The 24,639-nt window shown below is 39.2% G+C and overlaps 2 protein-coding genes across 8 annotated transcripts in view; both read right to left on the bottom strand.

The window, feature by feature from the left end:
- The window catches only part of znf318 (zinc finger protein 318), a 28,768-nt gene extending 24,070 nt beyond the window's left edge, over positions 1-4,698 (bottom strand). For all 4 annotated transcript variants that reach the window (XR_013207852.1, XR_013207856.1, XM_077246926.1 and 1 more), the window contains exons 1-2: positions 4,272-4,698; positions 3,643-3,761 (exon numbers count right to left, since the gene is read on the bottom strand). Coding sequence is in view for 2 of the 4 variants with exons in the window: in XM_077246926.1 (XP_077103041.1) it covers positions 3,643-3,761; positions 4,272-4,490 (338 nt within the window). In the remaining 2 variants the exon portion in view is untranslated. The remainder of the gene's footprint in view (positions 1-3,642; positions 3,762-4,271) is intronic.
- Positions 4,699-10,078: 5,380 nt separating this feature from the next.
- LOC143753955 (uncharacterized) overlaps positions 10,079-24,639 on the bottom strand; it is a 50,268-nt gene continuing 35,707 nt past the window's right edge. For 3 of the 4 annotated variants that reach the window (XM_077246895.1, XM_077246910.1, XM_077246917.1), the window contains 9 exons: positions 21,021-21,251; positions 18,714-18,851; positions 18,386-18,490; positions 17,686-17,777; positions 16,346-17,060; positions 15,821-16,267; positions 13,083-15,188; positions 12,712-12,802; positions 10,079-10,949 (listed from right to left, as the gene is read on the bottom strand). In XM_077246895.1, coding sequence (XP_077103010.1) covers positions 10,330-10,949; positions 12,712-12,802; positions 13,083-15,188; positions 15,821-16,267; positions 16,346-17,060; positions 17,686-17,777; positions 18,386-18,490; positions 18,714-18,851; positions 21,021-21,251 — 4,545 coding nt within the window. In that variant the 3' untranslated portion in view covers positions 10,079-10,329. The remainder of the gene's footprint in view (positions 10,950-12,711; positions 12,803-13,082; positions 15,189-15,820; positions 16,268-16,345; positions 17,061-17,685; positions 17,778-18,385; positions 18,491-18,713; positions 18,852-21,020; positions 21,252-24,639) is intronic. The other variant, XM_077246903.1, reaches the window with a different exon arrangement.

Below are 24,639 nucleotides of genomic sequence, written 5' to 3'. Positions count from 1 at the left end.
TTGATAAAAATAATTTCCTTAATGTCCGTGCAGAGGCGATTCCATTTTATTGATCCATTTTGTTTCTTTATATGCAGCCCAATGTTATCCAATGACTTGTTTGCATTATTTAGGTATTTTATTTTTTGTTAGGCAATAGATTTTTTGATAACACTTTACAATAAGGTCTCATTTGTTAATGCATTAACTAACAGAGAGCAATAGCCTTTGTTATAGTAGTTAATAAAATATGTGTGTTCATGTTAGTTCACAGTGCATTGACTAATGTTAACAGATACAACTTTCTTAAAAATGTCTTATAAAATTGTTGGTTCATGCTAACTAATGCTAACAAAATTAAACCTTATTATAAAGTGTTACCATTTTTTTAATAAAGAAAGTTGCCCATAGGAGTGTAAAATTAATTTTAAAAGTTAAGGAATCTTACACTGGTTCAAACTAGGCTATACTGTATTGTATATGTTTGATTTATGTTAAAAGTGTTTGAGACAAGGCTTTTAATGGTGAGCCTTTTGTTTATGTATACAGGCTATCAAAGCATATAAAAATTTTAATTTAGATTTATCGGCCAAAATATCGGTTATCGGCTTTCAAATGTAAAGAATTATCGGTTATCGGTATCGGCCAAAATGTTCATATCGGTGCATCCCTACTTAATATCCTTCTAGTAGATTCTCATTACTAAACTTTTCTTTTGGAATCTTTTTTAAGGTCCTATATGGTTTGAGACTGGGGATCCCAATGCGACTTCATGTTCAAATTTTTACATTTTACAACATTTATAATGGTAAAAAAAAAAAAAAAAAACACTTATACTTGTCTTTAAAATGAAGATTTCAAAAGAAAACCATAATATAAAATCATACTTAGATATCTAATACGTTTTAAGTGACAGACATGCAGAAAAACAATATTTATGGCACTCAGACAAGCATGTTTTATGCAATTGTGTTGATAGAATTTTTTTTTTTATGGTTTCAAAAAGATTTGTTGTTCAGATGTTTATCTTTAAAAGAAAAAAATATCAGCTGTATGCAAAGTGAACCACATTTGGTTTTTGGCCACTGAACATGTGTACAATTTACTCATGGAGCGACATTTAGATCTCCATATCTCTAGGATTGAACCACACTGAACTATCTGTTAAAATTTTTTTATAAAAGAATATTAAGATATCTCTTATACTTCTTGAGTTACAGGCAAGGAAACTTAGGGCAAAAAATACAAGTGCTTTTCCGCATATTTGAACAGTCACTGTTGGCATATAATGCAATAAAGATTGCTAAAGTAAACTGATTTAACTGGTAGACCTACCAATATATCAGTGAAGATCAACCGTTAACACAATCACAAAAGTCCAAATGTCGCAAAATTGCATTTCTGACTTTTTCGGGGAAACCCCTCCACAACAACCAACCAACTTCATTTTTCCAAGGCGGCAGTTTGGAAAAGAGATGTTTTCTCGTTCATTCAATGCAAACTGTTTTTTTTTTTTTTTAAATGGAAGTGGCTGGCATTATATCGAGGAAGGGGATCACGTTGTATGTTTCAGCTGTGTGAAAGCAGTGGAGATCGTCTCATCAATGAAGTGTAAAGTTTGACAGCAGGTTTGTCAAGGGAGGTTTTACAAACTGGCGGAAAGCCACAGAAAAATTCAACGAGTATGAAAACTCTAAACTTTATTGTGATGCCATTAAAAAAAAACACAAAAAAACCTACTCTACAAAACACCCCAGTTACTGGCATTTTATCTGTCGCCTGCCAAACACAAGACACAGAAAGGCATGTTTTGAAGCTAATGAAAATAAAAAAAAGGACAGTTTTTGTTTGTTCATGGCTTAGAAAAACATGCCGAGAGTCCCTCTTCATCCACTGTGCCAACCATTCTCTTGACCTAGTTCTTCAGGAGACTGCGCTGAGGTGGGTCTCATCACAGACTCAATGGACTTTGTTCAGGATGTTGCTGTGGTAATCCGTGAATCAGCAATGCGCAAGAATCTATGAGTGCATGTTTGGCTGCGATGAGATAGTTACTAGTGATGTGTCCTCCCATATCGAGGCTTCAAAGCGTGTGTCGAGTAATCCGGGATGATTTCTGTGAAGTGCGTATCGAGGCTTGTGTCGGTGACGTATGTGGTGACGTTTGAAGCCTCGCGAGCCGCCTGTACCACGTGACTGCTTCAGGAAGTGGTTCGCGGTTTGGCGGTCTATTTGAAATATAAGGGCCAGCAAAATGCAATGGATTCCCCCTCACATTTTGTGGACTTGGGACTTTGCGAGTTTGTTAGCGATTTATTCAAGCTTCTTTTTTTTGCGATGGAACCATGCGATGTCATTATAATCACACTGCACGTTTTACATTTATTGTCCACTTGATGGCACAATAGACCAAATGAAGCACCATAAAGCTTCGGCACATGAGTGAACCAATTGGATGGAACGCTTCAATGCTTTATGAAGCTTCATCTCGCCATCACTAATAGTTACATTCCTGGCCATATGTCCAAGAAGATGGTGCATACGAACAATAGCTATCAAACGTGTGTGTAGAGCCTACAGAGAAATCGTCCAAACACTGGAGCAGCTTAAGGATGACCAAAGTGTGAGAGGACATACAAGATCTAAGATTGGAGGCCGCTCAAGCAAGCAATGAAAGCTAAAACCTACAATGGCCTCCCCTGTTGTGAAGCAATGCTCGAGTCGTGACCTGGAGTTTGTAGGATACCAAAAACAGTGTTTGAGTGTGTCGAACTGCTAGGAAGGTGCATGGAGGTCCTTCGGGATGATGCAGTGGTGGATAACATGCTACAAACTGCATCCTCAGCGGGTCTTAAAATTCCAGGTGATCACAGGGTGACAAAACCCCCAGCTTGTTATAGACACAGCGCTCGCTCTCCACAAAAAACAAAACAAAAAAAGTAAGCCGTTTGTGCCGCACAGGCAGCCATACCTTGGCATACCCAAGTGCTAAAAAATGTATTATAAATAAAATGCATCAATATTTAAATGATTAAATTAGCTGTAAATTAAATCTAAATTAAATGCCAATACAAAAAGAAAAGAATTATACATTGACTTTGGTATATTGGCCTATAGCCTACATTATTTGCTCTTAACGGTCACGCAATAACTGTTATTCTGACTGTGACGACCTGAGCACAACAGAGATAAATACATACACATACTCTTCTGAGGTTTATACTGTAGGCCTTGTTTTATTAATTTATTATAGCTGAAATCCGGTCAATGTAAAAAAAAATGTTTTTAAATTCCTGGGCGCACTGGCGTGAACTGCTGCGCGCACACGCAAGTATGTACAGGACTCTAACGGCGAGGTCAAGAGTTTCACTTAATATATTATATTTTCAGTTTGTTTCTCATCAAACCCTACGTACACCTTCAGAACACTTGGAATATATGACACAATTTGCATGGGATTATTTTATGACACGTTTGAATATTTCTTTGGGGAAAAAATATTAATAAAATCAAAAATTTGAGCTGGGGAAGTTTTCGAAATTTGGTAGATTTGACATGGAATGACCCCTAGTGTTTTAAAATCGATTAGGGTTTTTAGTGCATTTAGTGTATTCCAGCGTTAGCAGTCAACATATAGTTCTATCACTAGGTTGCATTTCTTACCGGACATAAGGAGCATCTGCCCCTTTATAGCCTGATGGATGGTTCAGCTCATTGCCCACAGTTATGACCAGACTGTGATCAGCGGGGAGACCACCACGAGGAGGCGATGGACTGTACCTCTGTTTAGGAAAAAGATAACTCATACATGGAAAAATTCAAATTAACCAAAAAAAAACCACACTCTACTAAACATAATTATTAAATTAACGATAGGCTCTGACTGCTGTCAAGAAGCAAGGCACACATGCAGTTTTACCATGGTACAATACTGATATCAGATGTCAATATCACGGTGGTATAATAATACCATAGTGTTTATCTGACACTTCAAAAAATATCATTGCATTCGGTCTATAACCGCATGCATGGCACCAACGTAGTTTTTTATTGGTACACGACATGTAACGGAATGAGAGGGCACTACGATAGTACTTTATTTCCATTTTCCAAACTATTTACGGTATAAACGTGGTAACTTACTCCACAGAACCACATGATGTTAACGTTACCGTAATCTAAATCTGAAAAAACATGGTAGAAAAACGGCCACTTTTTAGTGTGTTGTCGGTGTAAAACAAGGCACTACCACAGTAAGTTACATTACTGCAGTGATTAGTTTCTCTTCATACCCCATAGCCTCTTTGTGGTCGCGCTCCTCTATATTCATCGGGCGGATCTCTTGCGCCAGGGGAGTATCTCCTCCGCGGGGAAGATCGCCGGTACGTGTCCGGAGGAGCGTGGTGTCCCCGGTCTGAAGGATGGCCTGGTCCGGGTCCGGGACGAGGCCCGAAACCGCGAGACGGCGGAGGATGATAACTGCCTCTGTGCGGCCTAGAACCGCGATACATAACGACGCTTAACCGCTGTTTCCACGTCGGAGTCGATCCCTTATTATCCCGGTTGCGGGATAGCGATTATCCCTGCAAAAAGTAAATGCACATACAATAAAAATCTCCCTGCTGAGAGAAAATATGAATGAGAGCGTATTCATTACAGCCGAACAACGCTCTCTGTGGTCACTTCCTGTGCCGCCATTGGCCCGCATAAACAGGATCTGACGTCAAGCCAAGATCGACCAATCAAACGCAGCGATACAGCATCGTTGTTTATTTAGTCACCTAAATAAAATCGTAAGAATCAAGAGCACTAATATAACTGAAAGATTAGGAATTGTATATATATATATATATATATATATATATATATATATATATATATATATATATATATATATATACAGTGCTTGAAGTGGGGGAAAAAAGGTGCCGGTACTCTCTTGCACTGGCAAATCATAAAATTTTTCTACTGTGAAAAACAAAACTTGGAGATATTGCTGGTGCAACAACAATTTATTGTTATTTATTAACAAAATAAATGTATTTAAACAAGTCGTGTGTGTGTGTGTGTGTGTGTGTGTGTGTGTGTGTGTGTGTGTGTGTGTGTGTGTGTGTGTGTGTGTGTGTGTGTGAGAGAGAGAGAGAGAGAAAACGGAACTGCTGCAAGTCCAAAAATACATTTATGGTGAGATACTATACTTTTTATTTAATTAAATGCATTTATGGTAAGATTATTATATTTTCATGTCAATCTGTGTTCATTTTGACCACGAACCATGCGCTGTAACTTTAATTCAGCACGTGCAGCACAGCAGAAATAAACTCGGTGTGGAAACGATCTCTGCACTGCTTTATAGGCTACACACCGCTTCTGGAACGGATCGCATCCGCGTGCAGTGTGAACGCTCTAACCTGTTAATACGGGTGCGGAAAAAATATGCACCACATACGCACTGCAAACTGAGTATATGTGAAACGGGCTTGACACTGACGCTTTTTCTGTCAGTGGTAGAGTACCGGCTACATGCGAGAAGTAGCAGTACAAGAAAAAGTGCAGGTACGCCTAAGAGTAAAGTGCAGAAGTGCCGGTACCGCCCCACTTCGAGCACTGTATATATATGTGTATATATATGTGTATGTATATATATATATATATATATATATATATATATATATATATATAGTAGTAACAGTAGTATAGTGAAATATTATTACAATTTAAAATAATGGTTTTCTATTTGAATATACTTTCAAATATAATTTATTTCTGTGATGCAAAGCTGAATTTTTAGCACAATTACTTCAGTGTCACAACATAATCCTTCAGAAATCATTGTGCTACTTAATATTCTTTTTTTTATAACCTGTGATATTTTTTCCAGGATTCTTTGATGAATAAAAAGTAAAAAAAAAAAAAAAAAAGAACAGCATTTATTTAAAGGAGAAATATTTTGTAACAATATACACTACCGGTCAATGAATGTTTTTTTTTTTTTTTTGCTTTGTGTGTGTGTGTGTGTGTGTGTGTGTGTGTGTGTGTGTGTGTGTGTGTGTGTGTGTGTGATAATTAGATATGATTTTGAGAATCTGTGAGGAAGATCTTGACTGGCCGGCACAAAACCCAGACCTGAACACATTCAGGAAAACACGTCAAGCCCCTTTACCCAACATCACATGCAACATGTGTATAGTGATTTCTGAAGGAAATGTGACACTGAAGACTGGAGTAATGATGCTGCAAATTCAGCTTTGATTACAGGAATACATTATATTTTAAAATATATTCAAATAGAAAGGAAATACTCATTTTTTTCTCATATCCATCAGATATATTCTTGAATTACCCATTTCATTCTTGACCATTTCTTCCATTCCCACATGACTGTTCTTTATTAAAGTATTGTATAACCCCATTTCCTAAAAGGTTGGGAAATCAAGCATCTGTGATTTGTTCATTCTTTAACCTTTATTTAACTGACAAAAGTACAGAGAAAATATTTCCAATGTTTTCACTGACCAACTTAAGTGTATTTTGTAACTATAAACAGATTTGTGATGCTTCTTCCCTTCAGATGTCATAATTAAACCTTCCATTCAAGGTTGTTAGCAATGGTTTTAATTAGTCCAGGTGAACTGTAAACATCCTGACTTGATTAAAGCCAACATTAGCCATAATTCTGTCAATTAAGTCTCTATTCATATCTTGGAGATGTCTCCCTCTCTCTTTAATATGACACATTCATCATCAATTAAAGGGATAGTTCACCCAAAAATGAGATTTCTGTCAGTAATTACTCTCCCTCATGTTGTTCCAACCTCGTAAGACCTTCGTTCATCTTCGCAACACGAATTAAGATATTTTTGATTAAATCTGAGAGCTGGATCACTCCTCCATAGGCTTCTAAGGGATTGAAACTTCCCAGCCCCTAAAAGTTATTAAAGATATCGTTAAATTAGTCCAAGTGACTACAGTGGCTCAATCTTAAGTGTATCAAGCGACGAGAATACTTTTTGTGCGGAAAAAACCCCAAAATAACGACTTTATTTCAACTATTCATTTCCTTCTCTGTGGGCCTCGAGTCAGTTAACGTAGTGTGATTGCGTGTGGCCGACGCTGGTCACTATTGGCCGACGCTGGTCATGTCTGTGATGCGTGTAACGTATAACAACAGAAGCGTACGCTATTACACTAGTGAACTGACTCGAGGCCCACAGAGAAGGAAACGAATAGTTGAAATAAAGTCGTTATTTATTTATTTTTTGCCCACAAAAAGTATTCTCGTCGCTTGATAAACTTAAGATTATCCCTTTAATGCTGGGCACACTCTCATTCAGTTCAAGGTAGTGCATAACTCACTGGTCCATGACTAAACTTAACAAAATATTTTCTGATTTTGCCTTCATTGTGCAACCGAACCAGCAACTTCACGGCACTTTTTTTTTGTCCGTGTCCAAAATTGTCTTGGGGAGTGTTTAGGTGTTTTAACTTCTCTCTACCAATGGACCCAAACCCTTTAACAGCACTTTTTAGGTGTTTTCCAGAATCGGTCACACTAACCACACTGCAGGCTGTAAGTGTAGCCTTGGTAACTTTAATACAACTCATTCTCAAGAACTGGAAGTCAGCGGCTCCTCCCACCTATCGACAATGGATTTTGACTTTCAACATGCTTTAAAAATGGAAAAGTTTAGAAAAGTTTACAATGAGACAGAAGCATAATCTCTTTTTGAGAGTTTTGTGCCCTTTCCTGAAATACTTACTCAACTTATAATATAGAAAACAAGACATAAAATGACTTAATGTTCTTGTCCTCGTGTCTGATAAAAGTGAGATTTAAAAACACCTCGAGTCTGAAACAAGGTGCAGCTTATTTAGAGATAAACTTCTTTATTATTTAGAGATAAACTTCTTTATTATTTATAACTTTACATTTTCCAACAAAACCAAAGCATTTTTCTCTAAAGGGAGGGAAAACATTTACATGTATGCATTCAGCTTTTATCCAAAGCGATATTAACAAAAGAACAAAGCATTCATCAAAGAGCCAACAATCATAGTAGCCTACACAATGCCAGTTTTATTAGACAACTAGATTAGGAAACCAGCAAAAGAAGAGAAGAAATGCATATTTTGTTACAATACAGTACATCGAGTAAATCTGGTCACCAAATAAACGAACCGCTCTTGGTCACAAAGCATATCAGATGAATCCCGGTCTGGAGAAGAAGTACTTCACATCAGAGAGAGGAGCTTTCACCATTACTTGCTTCATCTCATAAGGAAATTCCTTTTGTATGATAATAAACCCCACATATATACATAACTTGAATGAATGGGAATCAAACAGACATATCTTCTATTTAAATCACATCTGACAAACACACGAGTAAAGTCTATGAGGTGTTTTTTTTTCACACTGGCCATCACCCATGCAGTCCATACTGTTCCTGCACCCTTAATCACACTGTATTTTAGAGCATGTAAGTGATTTTTGTTGTATATATATGTATATATATCAGCAAATACTTGCCTTCACGTAATTATCTAATGTAGACATATATATATACTACAAAGATTGTTATTTTCCTCTCCTCTCCATATTTTAATTCTTATTGATTTACAACAAGTGCACAGCCATTTAACCTTAGTTTAAACCATTATCCAATATATGGGTGCTTTAAAAGTAAATATTTCCACTATCATTATTATTAGGCCATACTACACTACTACCAAATCAAATGAAGTTCATCAAGCGAGAACAACACTTACCTGGAGAAGTCCACAGTGAGTTTTTCTAACTGACTCTGATTCCAGGAGACAGACACCAAGATGATTACATTTGCATATGGACGGAGGAAGAAGCAGAGACAACAGAGGGACATACCAAGAAAGGTTAACATGAATGTGAGCACATTAAGATGTTAAAAGGGACATCTACCCCTGGTTTCACAGACAATGCTTAAGTCTAGTCCCAGACTAAAATGCATTTTCGATCTGTTTTAACTGAAAGCAACTTGCACTGATATATCTTAAAATATGTCAGTGCCATTGTTTTGTCTCAAGATGCAGACCACCATGTTAGACCAGGCACAATAATCAAAGCTACTTAAAACTGACCAAATCCTGGCATAATCTAACCCCTGTGAAACCAGGCCCTAACTACAAACTATAAGTGATTTTACAAAAGATTTTACCTGTAACATCAAGAGAAAATAAGCAGGCACTGCCCGGTGTGAACTTCTCTCTCTAGTCTAGTGGAGGAAAGGTCTTGATGTGTGTGGATCATCTCATGCAGTTTGTGATGGAAATTTTCTCTTGGTGAAAGTGTTTTTTATGGGAGATGGGAAATCTTATGACCATTTTGTTAGTTTGCTCAATTCCTATTTCGTGTTCTAAATAGATACAGGTTGTACTGAAATCTTAAATGTTGAAATGTAGATCTATGCAGGTAAAAGAAAAGAAAAAAGTAACAGCCATAGAAATAAATGAATTTTTTTTTTTAACTAAACCTCTCTTATAACTAAGCAGTCTATAGACATTTAATGATTAACGATGGGAAATTTTCTTCCAGTATGAGTTTAACCAATCAAATTTAAGATGTTATTTTTTTATAAACGTGGGAGCATTTTTCTGTTCAAGTCACTTTGTTTCCATGACTCAGCAGACTCTCGATAGTTTCTCCAACAAAGTATGAGTTATCTTTAAAAGTTATTTACAATATTAATGGTGAAACGCAAATAATAGAAGCTCAATAAGTTTGAAACATCAACGAGTGAAACCAATCACTGGTAGTTTTTAGCACATAATTAAAACCTACCCCCAGTGGTACACAATACCGTTTGGATTTCACTGATCTAAAGCATTAGAAATCATTGGCATAATTAAGAGGCTAGTTTTCTAACAGACCCAGATTGTATTCGAATACTTTATTTTTATAATTTTCTTGAGCTGTGGAACGCATTTAATCATTGTAAAATGTGCTGACAGCTAAATTTACTAAAATAAAATAAATCATAAAAATAAAGGTATAGATAACTTTCTTTATATTTGTGTATGATACATGGCAAAGTTTATTTCGAATCAAAAGACAACAGTAAGGTAAGGTGATTAAATTCTTGTCTTTATTTGTCATTAAACTAAATGTATAAAACAGAACAAATAAAAACTCAAGCCAAACATTCTTTCAAAATATTTTTGTAATATGCATAGAAAAGAAATGTTTTCATTCTACATAAGCTGTATAACAATCAATTTTGAAGTGACAAAAAACAACAACAGACATGGCACTGTACAAGTTGATAGCTGCATTAGCTGAACAAAACAAATGACCGTTTCAGATATTTCATCATCTCAAACTGATGGGTCAGATGTCTCTGTCTTATTCGTCTCACGCTCCCATTTCTCCAGAAAAGCCTGTAGGTTGAGATTGAAGATATCAATGCCCTTCCCAGAGAGGTGAACCCCATCTGGTCTGTAGTGTCCCAAATAGGGACTTATGTTGCTATGGCTCAAAGAAGTGCCACCCAGTCCCGGCATCATTTCTTGTATGCTGTCATTAATGGCCATACGAATGATGTCCATTTCTTTGCTATCTTGTGTACCTCTCCAGGACTGTCGTGAAAGGATGCTGGACCACACCAGCAGGCATTGGGGGAATATGCTCTTCAGTGAGGTCATATCTTTCTTCACAGTCGAAATAAAGGCTTCTGGAGCAGTTGTGGTAATGTCATTTCCACCCAAGTGGATTATAAGCACATCAGGTTTGGGCCAGTTGTCTTTGAGCTGGAGCAGCAAAGGTACAAGCTGTTGCCACGTCATGCCCTGCACGCCCTTCCAGCAAATGCGCACACAGTTCGGGTGCATGCCCAACTGCACTCCAAACTCAGGGGAAGTTGCTCTCTTCTCCGCCCAAAACACAAGAGAGTGGCCACATATCCACACATTCTTTATCTCACTGGGGGAACTTTTACCTGTAAATATTTTACAATAATGGGTGTACATTAAGCTCAACAGGCTTGACCAAGTGAACATTTGCTCTGTTTTTTAAAATGGTGGTCCATAATCTAACATAACTTCAAGACCTACCAAGTCATATTTATAAAAGAAGACCTGTTCATAATCCCATCTAATCTCCATCTAATTTGTGTAAATGAGTTGACAAATAATAAGAGATTTAAGGTACAATTTATCTCATCTACCATCTGATCTGTATCTACTGTTTCGCGAGAACACCCGTCTACACTGGAAGCGACTGGCGTTGAGTCGGTACTAGAAGCACTTAAGCTAATGTCCCAACAACGCCCTAAATCATGGGTAAATCCTAATTTATTTTAAACAAAAATCCAGTGATGTAAAAATTGACTTAGCATGAGCTAGTTAAGAATAGCATTTATGCTACTTTTGATACAATTGCATTTCCATATGGAAATAAATCACCAAACCACGTGTTTGAAGTAAAGGTGCGGTCACATTAACCAAATTCACAGCTCACACAGAAGTCACTTCAAAACCCAAGAAGTTTTCTGTTGGGCGATGTGGCGAACTTGCGTGACCAACTGAACACTGTGAAATTTGGGGAAGTATTTCACCCTTACATGATCACGTGTATTCCTATTGAAATTGACGTGAGAATTTGTGTCAGCGAAATCCAGTAATGGTAAATGCGCTGCAAAGCATTTAGACATTATAATATGATTTTAAATATCATGAAAAATAGTGTAAGAAACGGATCTAAAAAGTGAAAAAAAGAGAGAAACTTCAGAAAACTTTGTCAAAAGAAAGTGCATCCCAACATGCTGTAACGGAGACTTCAGGTGTAGACAGTGCCACTGAATATATTGCAAACAATCTACATCTAATGCGCACATCCAGTGTAGACAGTGTTTCCAGCTTACTGTCTGAAAAAATCTAATAGTTTTAAAACATAAAAATCACTGTTTAAAAAACTATTACCATTGTTTTCACAATTTAAATCAAGATTCTAATTTCAAGGTCGGCCATTAAATAAATAACCCATTAATGGTGGGGGGGGGGGGGTGCCCAGGCCTGGGTTAATTTTGAAGTCTAGTGGAAATGTGGCATATAAATAAATGTTTAAATTACAAATAAAGCATCTAATATATCTGGCATTAAACATACTCATATTACCAGTATTTGTAATATTAAACGGTATGTCAACAAATATCAATATTAAGAAAAACATCATTGGTTCATTTAGCCCGCACTAATTTAAGAACCACCAATCAAACCTATGTTTTGTCTAGAATGCTTCAAGCCATTATATAGCGTGAATGATAATGAGGAGACATCATCCACTTTATGATTAAGAATAAGCAGACAGAGACACTAACAACTCTGCTAACCCCTGACTTTTGATACAGTTCATCTGGATGCCACATCTAGAATCTATTTGCATCCCCCACTTTTGAAACATTCCATGATCCATGATCTCCACACTGCAAAATAATGTTTTCTGATCTCATGACAAAGGACTAGGTTAGGACTAAGTAAGCTACATCATGATGTCATATAGTCCCCGTTATGACCTAAGAACTCCCTGAATAGATCTTTCTTGGTAATAAAAGTACTGGTCTGTATGACTTAGGTTCTTGCAAGACAAAAGAATAATAATAATAATAATTTTTAAAAACTATGCAGGTAATTACATCTGAAGCTCAATAAATAAAGTAGTCAATAAATGCCTGAACCTACAGACTCTGGAAATACTAATACCTGTAGCCGAATTCCGATTTTGTCCACGTGCTCGCTGGGCTTCCATTTGCTGCTCTTTCTTCAGCTTCATTCTCTGGTTAAACTGTTCAAGCTGCCCAGAGTACAATTATATAAGAACAAAACTCTCTCACTGACAAAATTGAGCTAAAACAATCAGTAGATTTATCACAGATTCCAAATGTTATGTGCGTTTATACGCTGAAGACAATTAACTCAATGCAACATTGTCCTTGAATAGCTTCCAATATTTGCCATATCACAGAAATACAAAGTATGACATGAGTATGCAATTAAGTATAACAATGTATATTATGGAACACCCAACAAACAAAGGTTTCCACATGTGAGAAGTTTGAAGGAAGATGTCATACCCGTTTCTTCTGCTTAGCCTTGATGTCGTCTTCTGTTATGGTGGCAACTTGTTTATTCTTGGCTTCCTCCGATGTATTCTTGGCTTCCTCCGATGTACTTTTTGCTTGATTGTCTTCTGTAGGCTGTATGCTAACAAGTGCGCTGGCAGGCCCCGCTTTAACGGTTTGGACTGTTGGGACTGTTTCTATTGTTTTGAGGCACCTAACAGGCTTTGTTGGGATTTGTATAGCCGCTTGGTTATTGTAGGAAGTGTCCATTGAGGAGAGGTGGAGAGGGTTGTGAGTAGGTAGAGGACCATAAGAATATGGCATCAAGTGTGTAGGCGGCACACAATATGGATTGGCCATTTGTGCAGTGTATGAACTATAAGCCATCATATGTGGAGCCATTGCTTGGAGACCACTAGCATAACCTAAATTAGGGGATGGCGGTACAGTGCCATAAGGGTACATACCAGGAGCCACACCCCAAAACTGTTGGTCACTGCTTTGGTATTGGGAATATTGGGAAGCGGAATAGGTGAGTACATTGGGATTGTGGGCATACTGGGAACTATCTGGTTGAACTGTGGTTAAACCGGTCACTGGTTGGAACGAAACTTGAGAAACCGCGGACTGCTCAGATGAAGTTTTGTAAGGATCTTGCTCGTCTGTTGTTGGTTTCACATTCACTACGGTTCTCTTAATGCTAGTTAGGTCTACATCTTCCCCTTTGTGCTGGTCTTTGTATTTTACAGTGTCCTTATAGCTCATGTAAACCTTACGGTTTGAGGACTGAGCTGGGGAAACAGATCGTACCCTTTCAGAGTCTGAGGAATCTGCCCTACTACTACTACCCCTTTGCTCAGATTGGCTCACTGATTGCTCCCTTTTTTGATCAAAGGAGTGAGATGCAGCACTGTAAGGTTTTCTCATTTTGCCATACAACCGCTCTTGTGTCCTGTCTGCTAATTTGCTAACCTCTGCTGTGTCTAGATGAAGTCCTATTGTCTGCAAAAGACTCTGAATTTTGTCAAAGTTCTCTGACTTTCTGTCTTTATCTTCATTGCTTTCTTCGGACTGCTGACGAGCTAAGCTTTTGTCAAAATTACTATCAGGAGTCTCTCTGTCGTCTACGCAAGAAAGCAGAACATTTGGATTGATTTTCTGGTATTCAACAGACTGACTACGCTCCCTATACCGCCTGTGATCATCAGTGTACTGTTCGTGTGGTGTTGCATACGGATCAGTGCCCTCTTCATACCGATTCAATTGCTCAGAAAACTGATTTGGATCTTTATGCATGCTCCAATTTTCTGAATCCATTGGATGCCCATATGGACTTTTCTTTTCTGCTTTTACAGTAGGATCCACACCATACTTCATTCCAACAAGTTGTGAAAAGCCACTACCATCCTGAACAGCTCTTTCATGAGGCAAAAGATCATCTTTTCTAGGGTCATTTAAACGGGTTTCAGTCTTCATAGGCTTTTTACCTCGTTCTTGGCCAGAATGTTTACTGGAAAGCTGATTGTTGTCTTCATCTTCCTTAAAAGGATCATATATCTCATCCATGAAGGGTATGTTTCTATCTAAATGTGGTTGAGGGGGTTTATGTGTATTAATTGAAGCCAGATCCTTTCTTGCCTCTTGAAACAATGAGTTAACAACACTGGTGTCAGCCTTGTTGAGAGCACTAAGGAAGCGTTCCATTTGAGTTGTAAGATTGCGCTTTTGACCTGATGGTGAAGTTTGACTTGTTGAAGGGTTACTGCTATGAGGATGGTCAGGAGGCTGGTGAGATGTTGCCCTCTGTTGGTCATCATGAGAATTGTTACCTTTGGACACGTTGGAAGATTTCTGGTCATGCAAAGATGTTGAACTGGAGGCTTGCGTGAGTGGCTCTGGGATTGCTAGCTTGTTAAAAGGAGGCGATTCACTGACTTGTGTGGCAGCTGAAGACTCGTTTATGATCTGCTTGAAAAAGCCAAAAGTACCAGGATGAATGGGCTGTGGATTTGAGGACCTGTTGAATGGAGAAGCTGCTGTCGTCTGAGAAAGTATCTTTGTAAAAGTAGAATCATCCTGACATGGCCGACCATATTCATCAACTGAGGTTGCATCACTCTGCAAAGATACAAATAAAAAAATAATAATAATAATTTCACAAATTACACTGTAGTGACAGGTAGCTTTTCCTTAAAACATTGAGCTCATTTTGGCTTCCAATAGCGCTTTTCCACCATTTAGCCAAAGGGTTACAGTTGATGAATCACACCAGTTTCCATTATGGGGTGTACGTGACCTGTCGTGGTTTTGCACATCACTAACGCTTTTCCACCAACACTGTTTTCCTGTAAAGAGTACAGTTGGCTAAACGTGTGGAAATACTGCTGGTACCAAACTCATGCTCAGAACTGTTCAGCCAGATAGTGGAAAAGCGCTTCATAAGTATTTTTCATAGCACTGCTGGGGCATCCAGCTAAAACCAGCTTCAGATGGTAGTTGATTTGATATGGTTTCTAGATGGTCAAAACCAGTCATTTTATGATCAATCAGATGGGACTGTAAAATGGCCACAATGTAGAATACCATCTTGGCCAAAATCAGTCCTGATAGACCACCATAGCTGGTGGGGCGCATAACCTGGCAAACAGCCAGTAAATACTCTGCTACCATGTTTTAAAAAACCTCCACCACCTTAAGCTGGTTTTTCCACCAAGGAGTGCTAATCTTTTTATCCTTTACAATGAACAAACCTGAGAGCTGAGAATCTCTGAGCGTTTCTTCAAAATTGACTTTTTCGGTTGAACATCAGGTTTCATTTCAGAGCTCCACAAGTTCCCTTTAGACATTACAAGTTTGTCATCGGTGTGTGATTCAAACTCATATTCTGCTTCCATTTCAGGCACTTCCCGACCAACTTTCGCCTTCTGTTCCAAGGCAAATATCGCTCTTTTGCGTGCTATGGACTCACTGAGTTCTTCCAAATGCTTCTTCTTTCTCACCAATTCTGGATCCTCAAAGTGAGGTAAAGATATCTTCTCAGGCCACGCACTGGTCAAAGTCCTCTCAGAATTACTTTCAAATGTAGAGCAGCCAGGTGTATTTGAGCCAAAAGCACTAGTCTGTTGACGGTATCCCATTTGCATCTCTTGACGGTCACTCTTTAAAAATGGAGGAGTAGTTTCCTTGCTTGCAGAAGCCTTAAAGAATAAGAGACAGTGAGATATGCAATAGAAAATATACAAAACGAAAGCCAGGCGCCCCAAGTAAAAACAAACCTGAGATTGATGATCAGTATGAGGTTCAGACTGTTTCTTCAAGATGGACTTCACTGGTTTTAGGTCAGGCATCCACATGTTTTCACGATGCACATGTTGATAATCAAATGTAGTAACTCCACTTTTTCCATCTATCTCAAGCTCAGGTTCAATTTTTTTTGCATTTTGCTCCATAGCCACAATAGCTTTCTTACGTGCAATCATTTCGTTGAGTTCCATTAGCTCTCTCTTTTTTTTCAATAATTCATCATCTACATTATTAGGGCTTTTAGCTCGGTTTTTGTTGCTTGAATCTTTACTACTGCTTTGTTTGGCATAGCGATCGTATCTGTTGGCTGGGCTGTGGCTTCTCTTCCTGGCACTTTGGGTGCTTCTTTCTCTGCTTCTGCTGCGACTGCAACTACGTCGGCGCTCTTTGCTACGACTGCGTTTGTGTCTGTATCGACTGTCCCTCCTTTCACGGCTGGAACTTCGATATCTGTTGTAGTAGCTCCTACTTCGGTCTCGGCTCCGGCTTCTGCTGCGACTATACCTACGTCGACTATTTTCCCTGCTTCTGCTTCGACTATACCTACGTCGACTATTTTCCCTGCTTCTGCTACGCACTCTATCACCTTTAGCTGTGGTCCTCTCTTGTTTAATTTCAGTTTCCTTCTTCAGATCTTTTACAGATGACAAAGATGGTGGTGCCTTGTCTTTTCCCTTGTTTGGCTTGCTAAAGATCAAGAAATTGTCAACACACATCACATTAAAATGTATTAAATGTTACAACAATGTAAAAAAAAAAAAAAAAGACAACTGTGAAAAGTGGAAGATCTACAATGGAAAACCTTCAATATACATAATATGAATAAGTAGCTAAATTAATTTTAATAATTATTACTATACACAATAATAATTACAAAACACAATTTTTTTGCAATGACAAGCCTTTTAATCAAATGTTTAAAACAACATTTTTCATTGGAAAGACTCACTAAGATGTAACTACATATACATAAGTAACTATTATTATCATTATGTGAAATATCTGTATTATAAAACTCGATGTCCGTTCTATGCGCTTGACATTAAATTTTAGCAATTTTTTTTCAACTAATTAATTATTTTGTGCTAGACATGCTGTATTTTGTATTCAAGAAAGCAAACGAATTAAGATAAAATACTTTTTTTATAGCACATTTTTTTGCATTGTGAAATGTCACTTCCACCCATCTATGACAAAAAGGAGATTTATTGTTTTATTGTCAGACTTACTGTTAATGTGATTACGTTCCAATGAAGTACTACTTGAGAGCATCTACACGCTAATGGGCTAAACTTACTCATGATTTACTTACTCTACATCCATTGATTTACTGCTTTTGTCCTCCGTTTTGACCTCTTCCTTGATATCTTTTGGATCCTTCAGCAATTTGATGGTCATTTTCTTCTGCAGGCAGCCAAGCAAATGTGATAGACTTCACATTTAGAGATCAACTAAACCACGTAAAATTACTGAACTGATAATCTCTTTATTGTATAAACTAGGGGTTGCACTGACTAGTCAATTAGTTCTAATACAAGTAGCATGCATAGGGATCTTTGCTATCTAACAGTGGATCTATCACTTGAGTATAGCTCATTTCATACATGGTGACAGCAAGAGGAACATTCCCCTTTCCTCAAACTTTCCCCAGTGCTGTTGCATATTCATTTGGTATAGTAACCTGTCATGGACAGATATATTCAGAATCAAGCAAAAGGTGAAAAAAGTGAACACTGATCATTCATAAAGCAACAAAGAACCAAACATATGAGATGGACTTTGTTCATATAACACCCCAAATTCTTGCTAACTACACTGAAGTTAATCAAATGTTACACAGAGGCTAACAGAAACTAAGCAAGAGGGACATGTATTTGTCCACTGACGCTGCACAGTGTATTGGAATTCATTAGGTATTGACCCACTAACACATTTTTGGATGACTAGTAAATCGAGTAGTCGTGCAAGCCCTAGTATATAAATCTTACAACAAAAAAACTGATGTACTGCACCTTCTCTTTTACCCCAAAGGCCTCTAATTTTGGTGCCGATGTGAAGACACTTTCAGTCAGCCTTCTGATTCTAACAGCGTGATTCCCCCCTTCAGCTGCTTCATTCTTCAAATAGTATAGTAATTACATCAAAAAGCTGGATTGACAGATCAGTATCCAAAATGTATCCTTTACTTTTCCAGCAAAAGCCAGAACTACAGTAACAAAATACTGGGCAGGAAAAAATTTAGCAGTTACAAAAGGTTATTGAACAAAATTTGTTACTGTAGTAACACGGTAATAATGTAATGCAACAGAGATCGTGATGTTTCATCGGCTGAGAACTTACCGGTACTAATGTAAATTCAACCTTCTCAGACAAAGTGAGTTTGGTGTCCTCCATAACCTCACTTATGTCAAAAAATAGCAGCGGGTCCTGTGGTGTCTTGACGAACCCAAAATTATCATCCAGCTTGACAACAAGCCCCTAATAGATGGAAGCACGGCATAAGGAAAAATAAATCTTGAATTACTTTACAAAGATCATATTTTAAAGATTAGCACTGGCAAAACACAGCACCTGTTCCTCACTGGTTCTGGTTCTTCTGCAAATGCTAAAATGTAGGGATGCACCAAAATTAAAAAACAAAAATGCAATAAACCTTTTTGGTTTTCTGGTGAAAAAGAAAATGGACCAAAATATTTACCAAAAATATGAACAATAATCATTACTTTCACGGATCTCATATCGGAAACTGACTTGGAGAGATGAGTAACGTGCACAAGAAATTATCCAGGTTTCATTGGACGTAGTGTAAATGCCGGCTGATGGCATTTTTCCTGAAAAAGAGCTCATGTTTACAATCTGTCCCTGATGGAGTTTGGGTTCTTTCCCACTGTCGCCTCTGGCTTGCTTAGTTGGGGACACTTAATATTCAACAATATTACTGATCTGCCTGTACTGACACTATTGGATGAGAACTGAAATGAGCTGGACGATGACATCACTGATTTCTGCAGAACTGCTTTGTAGATTAAATTAATTAATTGAATAATTGATTTTGCCAACGGAACTGAATCAACACCGATCTGACTTCAGCTGAACAATGACACTATTTGGTAAAACGGAAAAGCTGCTTTGAAACGATCTGTATTGGACAAAACGCTATAGAAATAAATGTGACATGACACTGCTCATATCAAAACATTGTAAAAACACACTGATGTCCATGGAAAACTTCTCAGTTTTAAGCATATCGTTGTCGTGTAAGTGTACCCTGATATGCCTGAGATGTTAAAGCAAACAAAGACTCTGAAATCATTAAAATAATCCCAGGGTGTTTTTTGAGGTGGGTAGAGGTATATCCCTGGTCAAATTATCCTATTGACCTCCATAATCTATGATGTCCTAATAACAATGATTAACTACATCAGTCTGTGTATTATAACTCATATTCCCCTGTCTCTGAAGAGTGCTTTGTGTGCAAGTACAGCGCTGTATACATAAAACTAATTATTAACCGTGGTCACATTGAGACTGGTGTCTTCGTAATAGCCAAGCCATACCAAGCACTCGTTAAGGCGGGCGTCTATTGTTGCAGCCTTGAGTACTTTTTTACAGAGCCCCGGAAAAAAAATATATATCGTGGACATGGATTGAGAATTCGTTTCAACAACTTACTAAAATGTCAGCATTTTTTTACTAATTCTTTCCCTCGTTAGGTAAATCATGCTTACAATATAATAATTTGTGCCATCGTTTTACTAAACCGTGGTAATGTTATAATAATTTGTTTCCTTTGTTTTAATTAAATCAAAAACGAGGGAATAATTAGTTCAACAAGGCCATGATTTAACTAAAAAAAGTGAATGAATTAAAGAATCATGGGAATGAATTCTCAATTCATGGCCACCATATATATATATATATTTTTTTTTTTTTGTCCGCATGTCATGTGCAAGGCTCTGTACTTTGTTGTTGGTCCATCTTCTAAGTTTTTTTTCCATTCATGAAGAAACAGCCCTGACAAATTTTGCCACCTTGTCGACATACTAATTAGTACAAAAAACTAAAAGGTACATGTGCAAGCTATTAAAAAAAATCAGGCTGTGCACAGAAAGAACACTGTATACATACCCTAGCGCACGCATAAAAACCGAAGTGTACTTTGGGCTTTAATATAATGCAATGGTTCTTACAGGAGCAAACTTACAGGAGGTCAGCAGAAATATATGACCTAATATTAGGAAGCCTTTGAATATCATGTTGGACAATGTGGGGCTTTCAAGTCAAAAATGTTGAGAATCACTGCAATAATAAGTTAAAAGATAATTATATCTTTCGTAGAATTAATAGTTACTCAAAGCAAAGCTTAGTTAAAGTTATGATCTTGATTTTGGTGCATTCCCTCATGTTTGCTATCAATCAATGACATTTCTTTGCCTATAACAATAATGTCCTATTATGACCCACAGTGCAATGGTGCTACTTTCATCTTTGACAGCTAGATGCACCATGCTAACCTAAGACCAAGATATGGTGCAGCTGCGAATCAACTCTTTAGCCTACATCAAAACAACTTCCTAAATATTGTATAGACTCAACATCTTATATGAATGGACCAAATCACCATGAAAACAACAGAAAAACACTCACTATCTTTCGTTGCTCTTCAGAATCTGTCTGAAAAGTTTCTGCCAGGATCTCTACATTGGTAGCCCACTCCTCCTTGGTTAAGCTGTTGGTGGAAATGTTGAACTGGACCTTGTCACCGATCATCATAGTAGCCTTTGTGATCACGTCACCTGATCTAAAAGATAACCGTTTCTCAGTGCCCTCCACTGTGGTGACCAGAAGACCCAAAGTGGGCTCTTTCTTGTCCATCTGCTAAAAAGAAAGAAAATAAATTATTGCAACACAACTGCTATAAACAAAAATAAAAGATGAGATTAAAACCCTTCCACACTGGTTCTATAAATAATTATGATCCATGCATCTTTTCAATGCAACTTTCAGAGCACAAGGGGACTTTCCAAAAAACCCTCTTATGTTCTCAAAACTACTAGGGTAACAAACAGCATGTTTTTTTTACATGCATTTCTGGAAGCCAAAAAAAAAAAAAACTCTACAGCTTCGGTACAGTAAATATAATATTTCTTAGTGTATTCAATCAATACCACTGCTTTTACATTATTATAAGCATGATTCTGTTATCTTTGCATTAGGTAAAGAGATTACAGCTTTGAGCATACATCCTAAATCGCAATGAGCTTTGTTACTTCTGATATGAAACAAAGTCTCAGCTTTCAAATTCTATCAATTTCAAACAATACCATTTTGGCACTCTTTAATGTGGCGCGACAGATCGCTGCCAAGCAAAGCAGCAGCGCTTTACTACTAGTTACAGCAGGAAATAAATATGAATGAACAACAGAAGGTATGTTGAAAGATATAGTACAACTGACCGAAATACGTATGTCTCATGTAATCGCTCAGTGTTTCAACAGCAGAAAGAAGTCAATAAAAAAGCTTGTAAACAATGGCACGTAATGTTTCATTTACTTCAGAAAAGTCATTAAATGTCCATAAACTCATTAGTCAGCTAGAAAAACGAACTCTAGAGAGGAGCATTTTGTTGAATTGTATTTTTACCTAACCTGTTCTTCAATATGCATGTTTGAATAAATCTGTCAGCTAATGATGGGGAGTCGACTCTAAACACAGAAACAACTTTGTCACATACTGTACATTTATCCCACATGTAGCTTACTTTAGAAATAGATAGCAGCCATATTAAATTTATTTCACCTCTGTGACCGCTTTGTAATTTAATTGATGTTACGTTGATACAATAAAAATACATTGGTTCCCTTTCAGTCGATAACGTTGGACGTAGTCGTCTCGACTGAAATGGGATCATGCCAGGGAGCCTATTGTCTTCGAGTATTATTGAACGAGCCAATGCATAATGGTGTGCGAAATTTGCATCTCACACTCCGCCCCACGGCGCGGGTATAAATACGGAAGTAGATGCACGCACCATTTGTCTTCCGCTTCGGAGCCGAGCTTCATGTATGGTCTTCTGAAAGAGTGCTCCTGGTGTCGGTGTTTACAGCGCGAGTGCAGTTGTGATCGCGAGCTTTCAAGCTCTCAACTGCTGTTTTCACAGCAACCAAGTTTCTGTTTGTTTGTCTGACGGTCGGTTGAGGACGAGAGTGTGAGTGCTTCACTGATACAGGCTGCATCATTCCTCTGTCAGTGTTGCAGCAGTCATTGACCTGTGTGCTCCGGCACTGTCGAGAGGTTTTCACTTCCTAAAAGAGCAACATGGCGTTCCCTTTTCCTCTCTGACAGTCACAATTGTTGCATCACGTGTTTGGGCTGTATGTTTATGTGTATATAAATATGTATGCATATATATTTAAATGTTCAGCATGCTGAGGCAGCTTTTGTGGACAGCTCATGTTCTCATTGCGGGAATATGACTGTTGCGGTGTTGAGATCGAGACTCTCCTTCGTCCGTGAAGCGCGAGACACCATTACCATGCCCCACCCCCGGGCGCCAATACCATGCCCCACCCCTGGGTGATCGGAGGATAGTTATGGATGTCTCGCCCGGTAACCATTCCCTGTGGGCTCCTCACTCCTCCATCACACCGCAGCTGATGGAATTCCTGTTGACCATGCTGGTCCCTCTGTAATGGACCGATCAGCTGTTTCAATGGGGGTTCTTCTAGAGGATAAGATGTCGATAGCAGCATCGGAGGGTGAGCTGGCCTCTGGAGATGACGACTCGGCTGTGTTATCTCCCTCTGGGAGTGTAACATTGCCCGAGCCAGATCCAGAAATGTCAGCTATGCTGAAACGAGCTGCCGAGGCTGCCGGGCTCGAGTGGAAACTCCACAGTGTCCCATTCACAGGATTGGTATCTAAGGGCGGGCCGCGCTGGTTCTCAGCTCGCCGCCCCAGTGCTTTTCTATTCCGAAATGCATGAGAGCTTATCAGGTGGTGAACAGCACCTTTCTCTGGCAGAAACTGCCTGAATAAGCTTTTCCAGTGAAAGGTTGCGAGGTGTCCCTCCATTGGAGTGGTCTGTCATGACACAGGTGCAATTGTGTCTGGCGGCCGCTGCCTTTGGGGGGGATCCTCGTTCCCCCTTAAGGCCTGTGAATTCTCGTCCGTTCCAAAGGGCAGAGTTAACAAAGCCTCTGGGCAAGCCGCTTCCTTTTGCGTGCCATGGCGCTTCTACAGGTCTGTCAGGCCAGGGTACCCATGGCATACACGAGGGTAGCCCAGACCGTGCGCTCATAGGTGAGCACCGCACCGCATCCAACCTCGCCCTCCAGGGCATGAGTGTCGTGGCGTGTGCAATCGGCCTGGCGATGTCCACTTTAGTGGTCCGGGAGCGCCATTGTTGGCTCAGCCTGGTTGATATGGTGGTTGCGGACAAGGTTCGGCTCCTGGTCTGCCCAATTTCCCAGGTTGGGCTGGTCGGCGACGCGGTGGAGAACTGCTTCCAACAGTTCTCTGCATCCAAAGTGCAGACGGAGGTAATCCGGCACATCCTGCCCCGGCGGCCCGCTGCTGCCTCCACCCCGCCGCCGGTGGCAGTTCCTCCGCCTGCTCGTCGCCGAGGGTGTTTCCTGGCCGCCGCTCCTGCTGGGCCTCCGCAAGAAGCCTCCACCCATGCCTCAGCATGGAGCCGGCCGTAGGAGAGACGCCCAGCCCGCTCCAGGCGCTGCCAAGCCAAGTGGCAAGCGACAGTGAAAGCATTCCGGAGCGGGCCGCCCAGGGATGGATGAGGATACTTTTGGAGTTGGCAAAAACGATCACTCCCTCCCCCTGGTCGAGGGACGGGTGGAGTCTTCGTTTGTGTGTTTGTGTCTTTTCCGCCGCTGGCTTCCTAAAAAAAAACCCGGAGCAAGCGCTACCCACACTTCCAGTCTGGCGGGTGTGACCCTGTATACCCTTACACTACCCTCAGCTCCCTCTTTGTCGCAAGCAGGCAGCTTGGTGCCTTCGAGGACCCGGTCATCCGCCTTCTCACGCTCCCCCTGCCGCTAGTGGAGACAGGTAAGTTTTGCACAGCACACTAACATTACTCTCTCTACTTTGCTGCCCCACTTCAGGCTAGGGTTTCCCGCTCAAGTCAGTGAATCATCACATTAGGTGTTGAGCAGATGTGCTCCTGAAAATCCAGTGATATTCATCACACCTTGTGTTGAGAAGTGCTCCTGACTTGTGCGTGCTTATTTTATCCTGCTGGTGAAGGATT

Source organism: Siphateles boraxobius, unplaced genomic scaffold (genome assembly GCF_051911475.1).
Source record: "Siphateles boraxobius isolate OS27281-9 unplaced genomic scaffold, OSU_SipBor_1 104, whole genome shotgun sequence".
Lineage (NCBI taxonomy): Eukaryota > Metazoa > Chordata > Actinopteri > Cypriniformes > Leuciscidae > Siphateles > Siphateles boraxobius.
The sequence above is the reverse complement of the archived record's forward strand: the minus strand, read 5'-3'. Positions and strand labels throughout refer to the sequence as shown.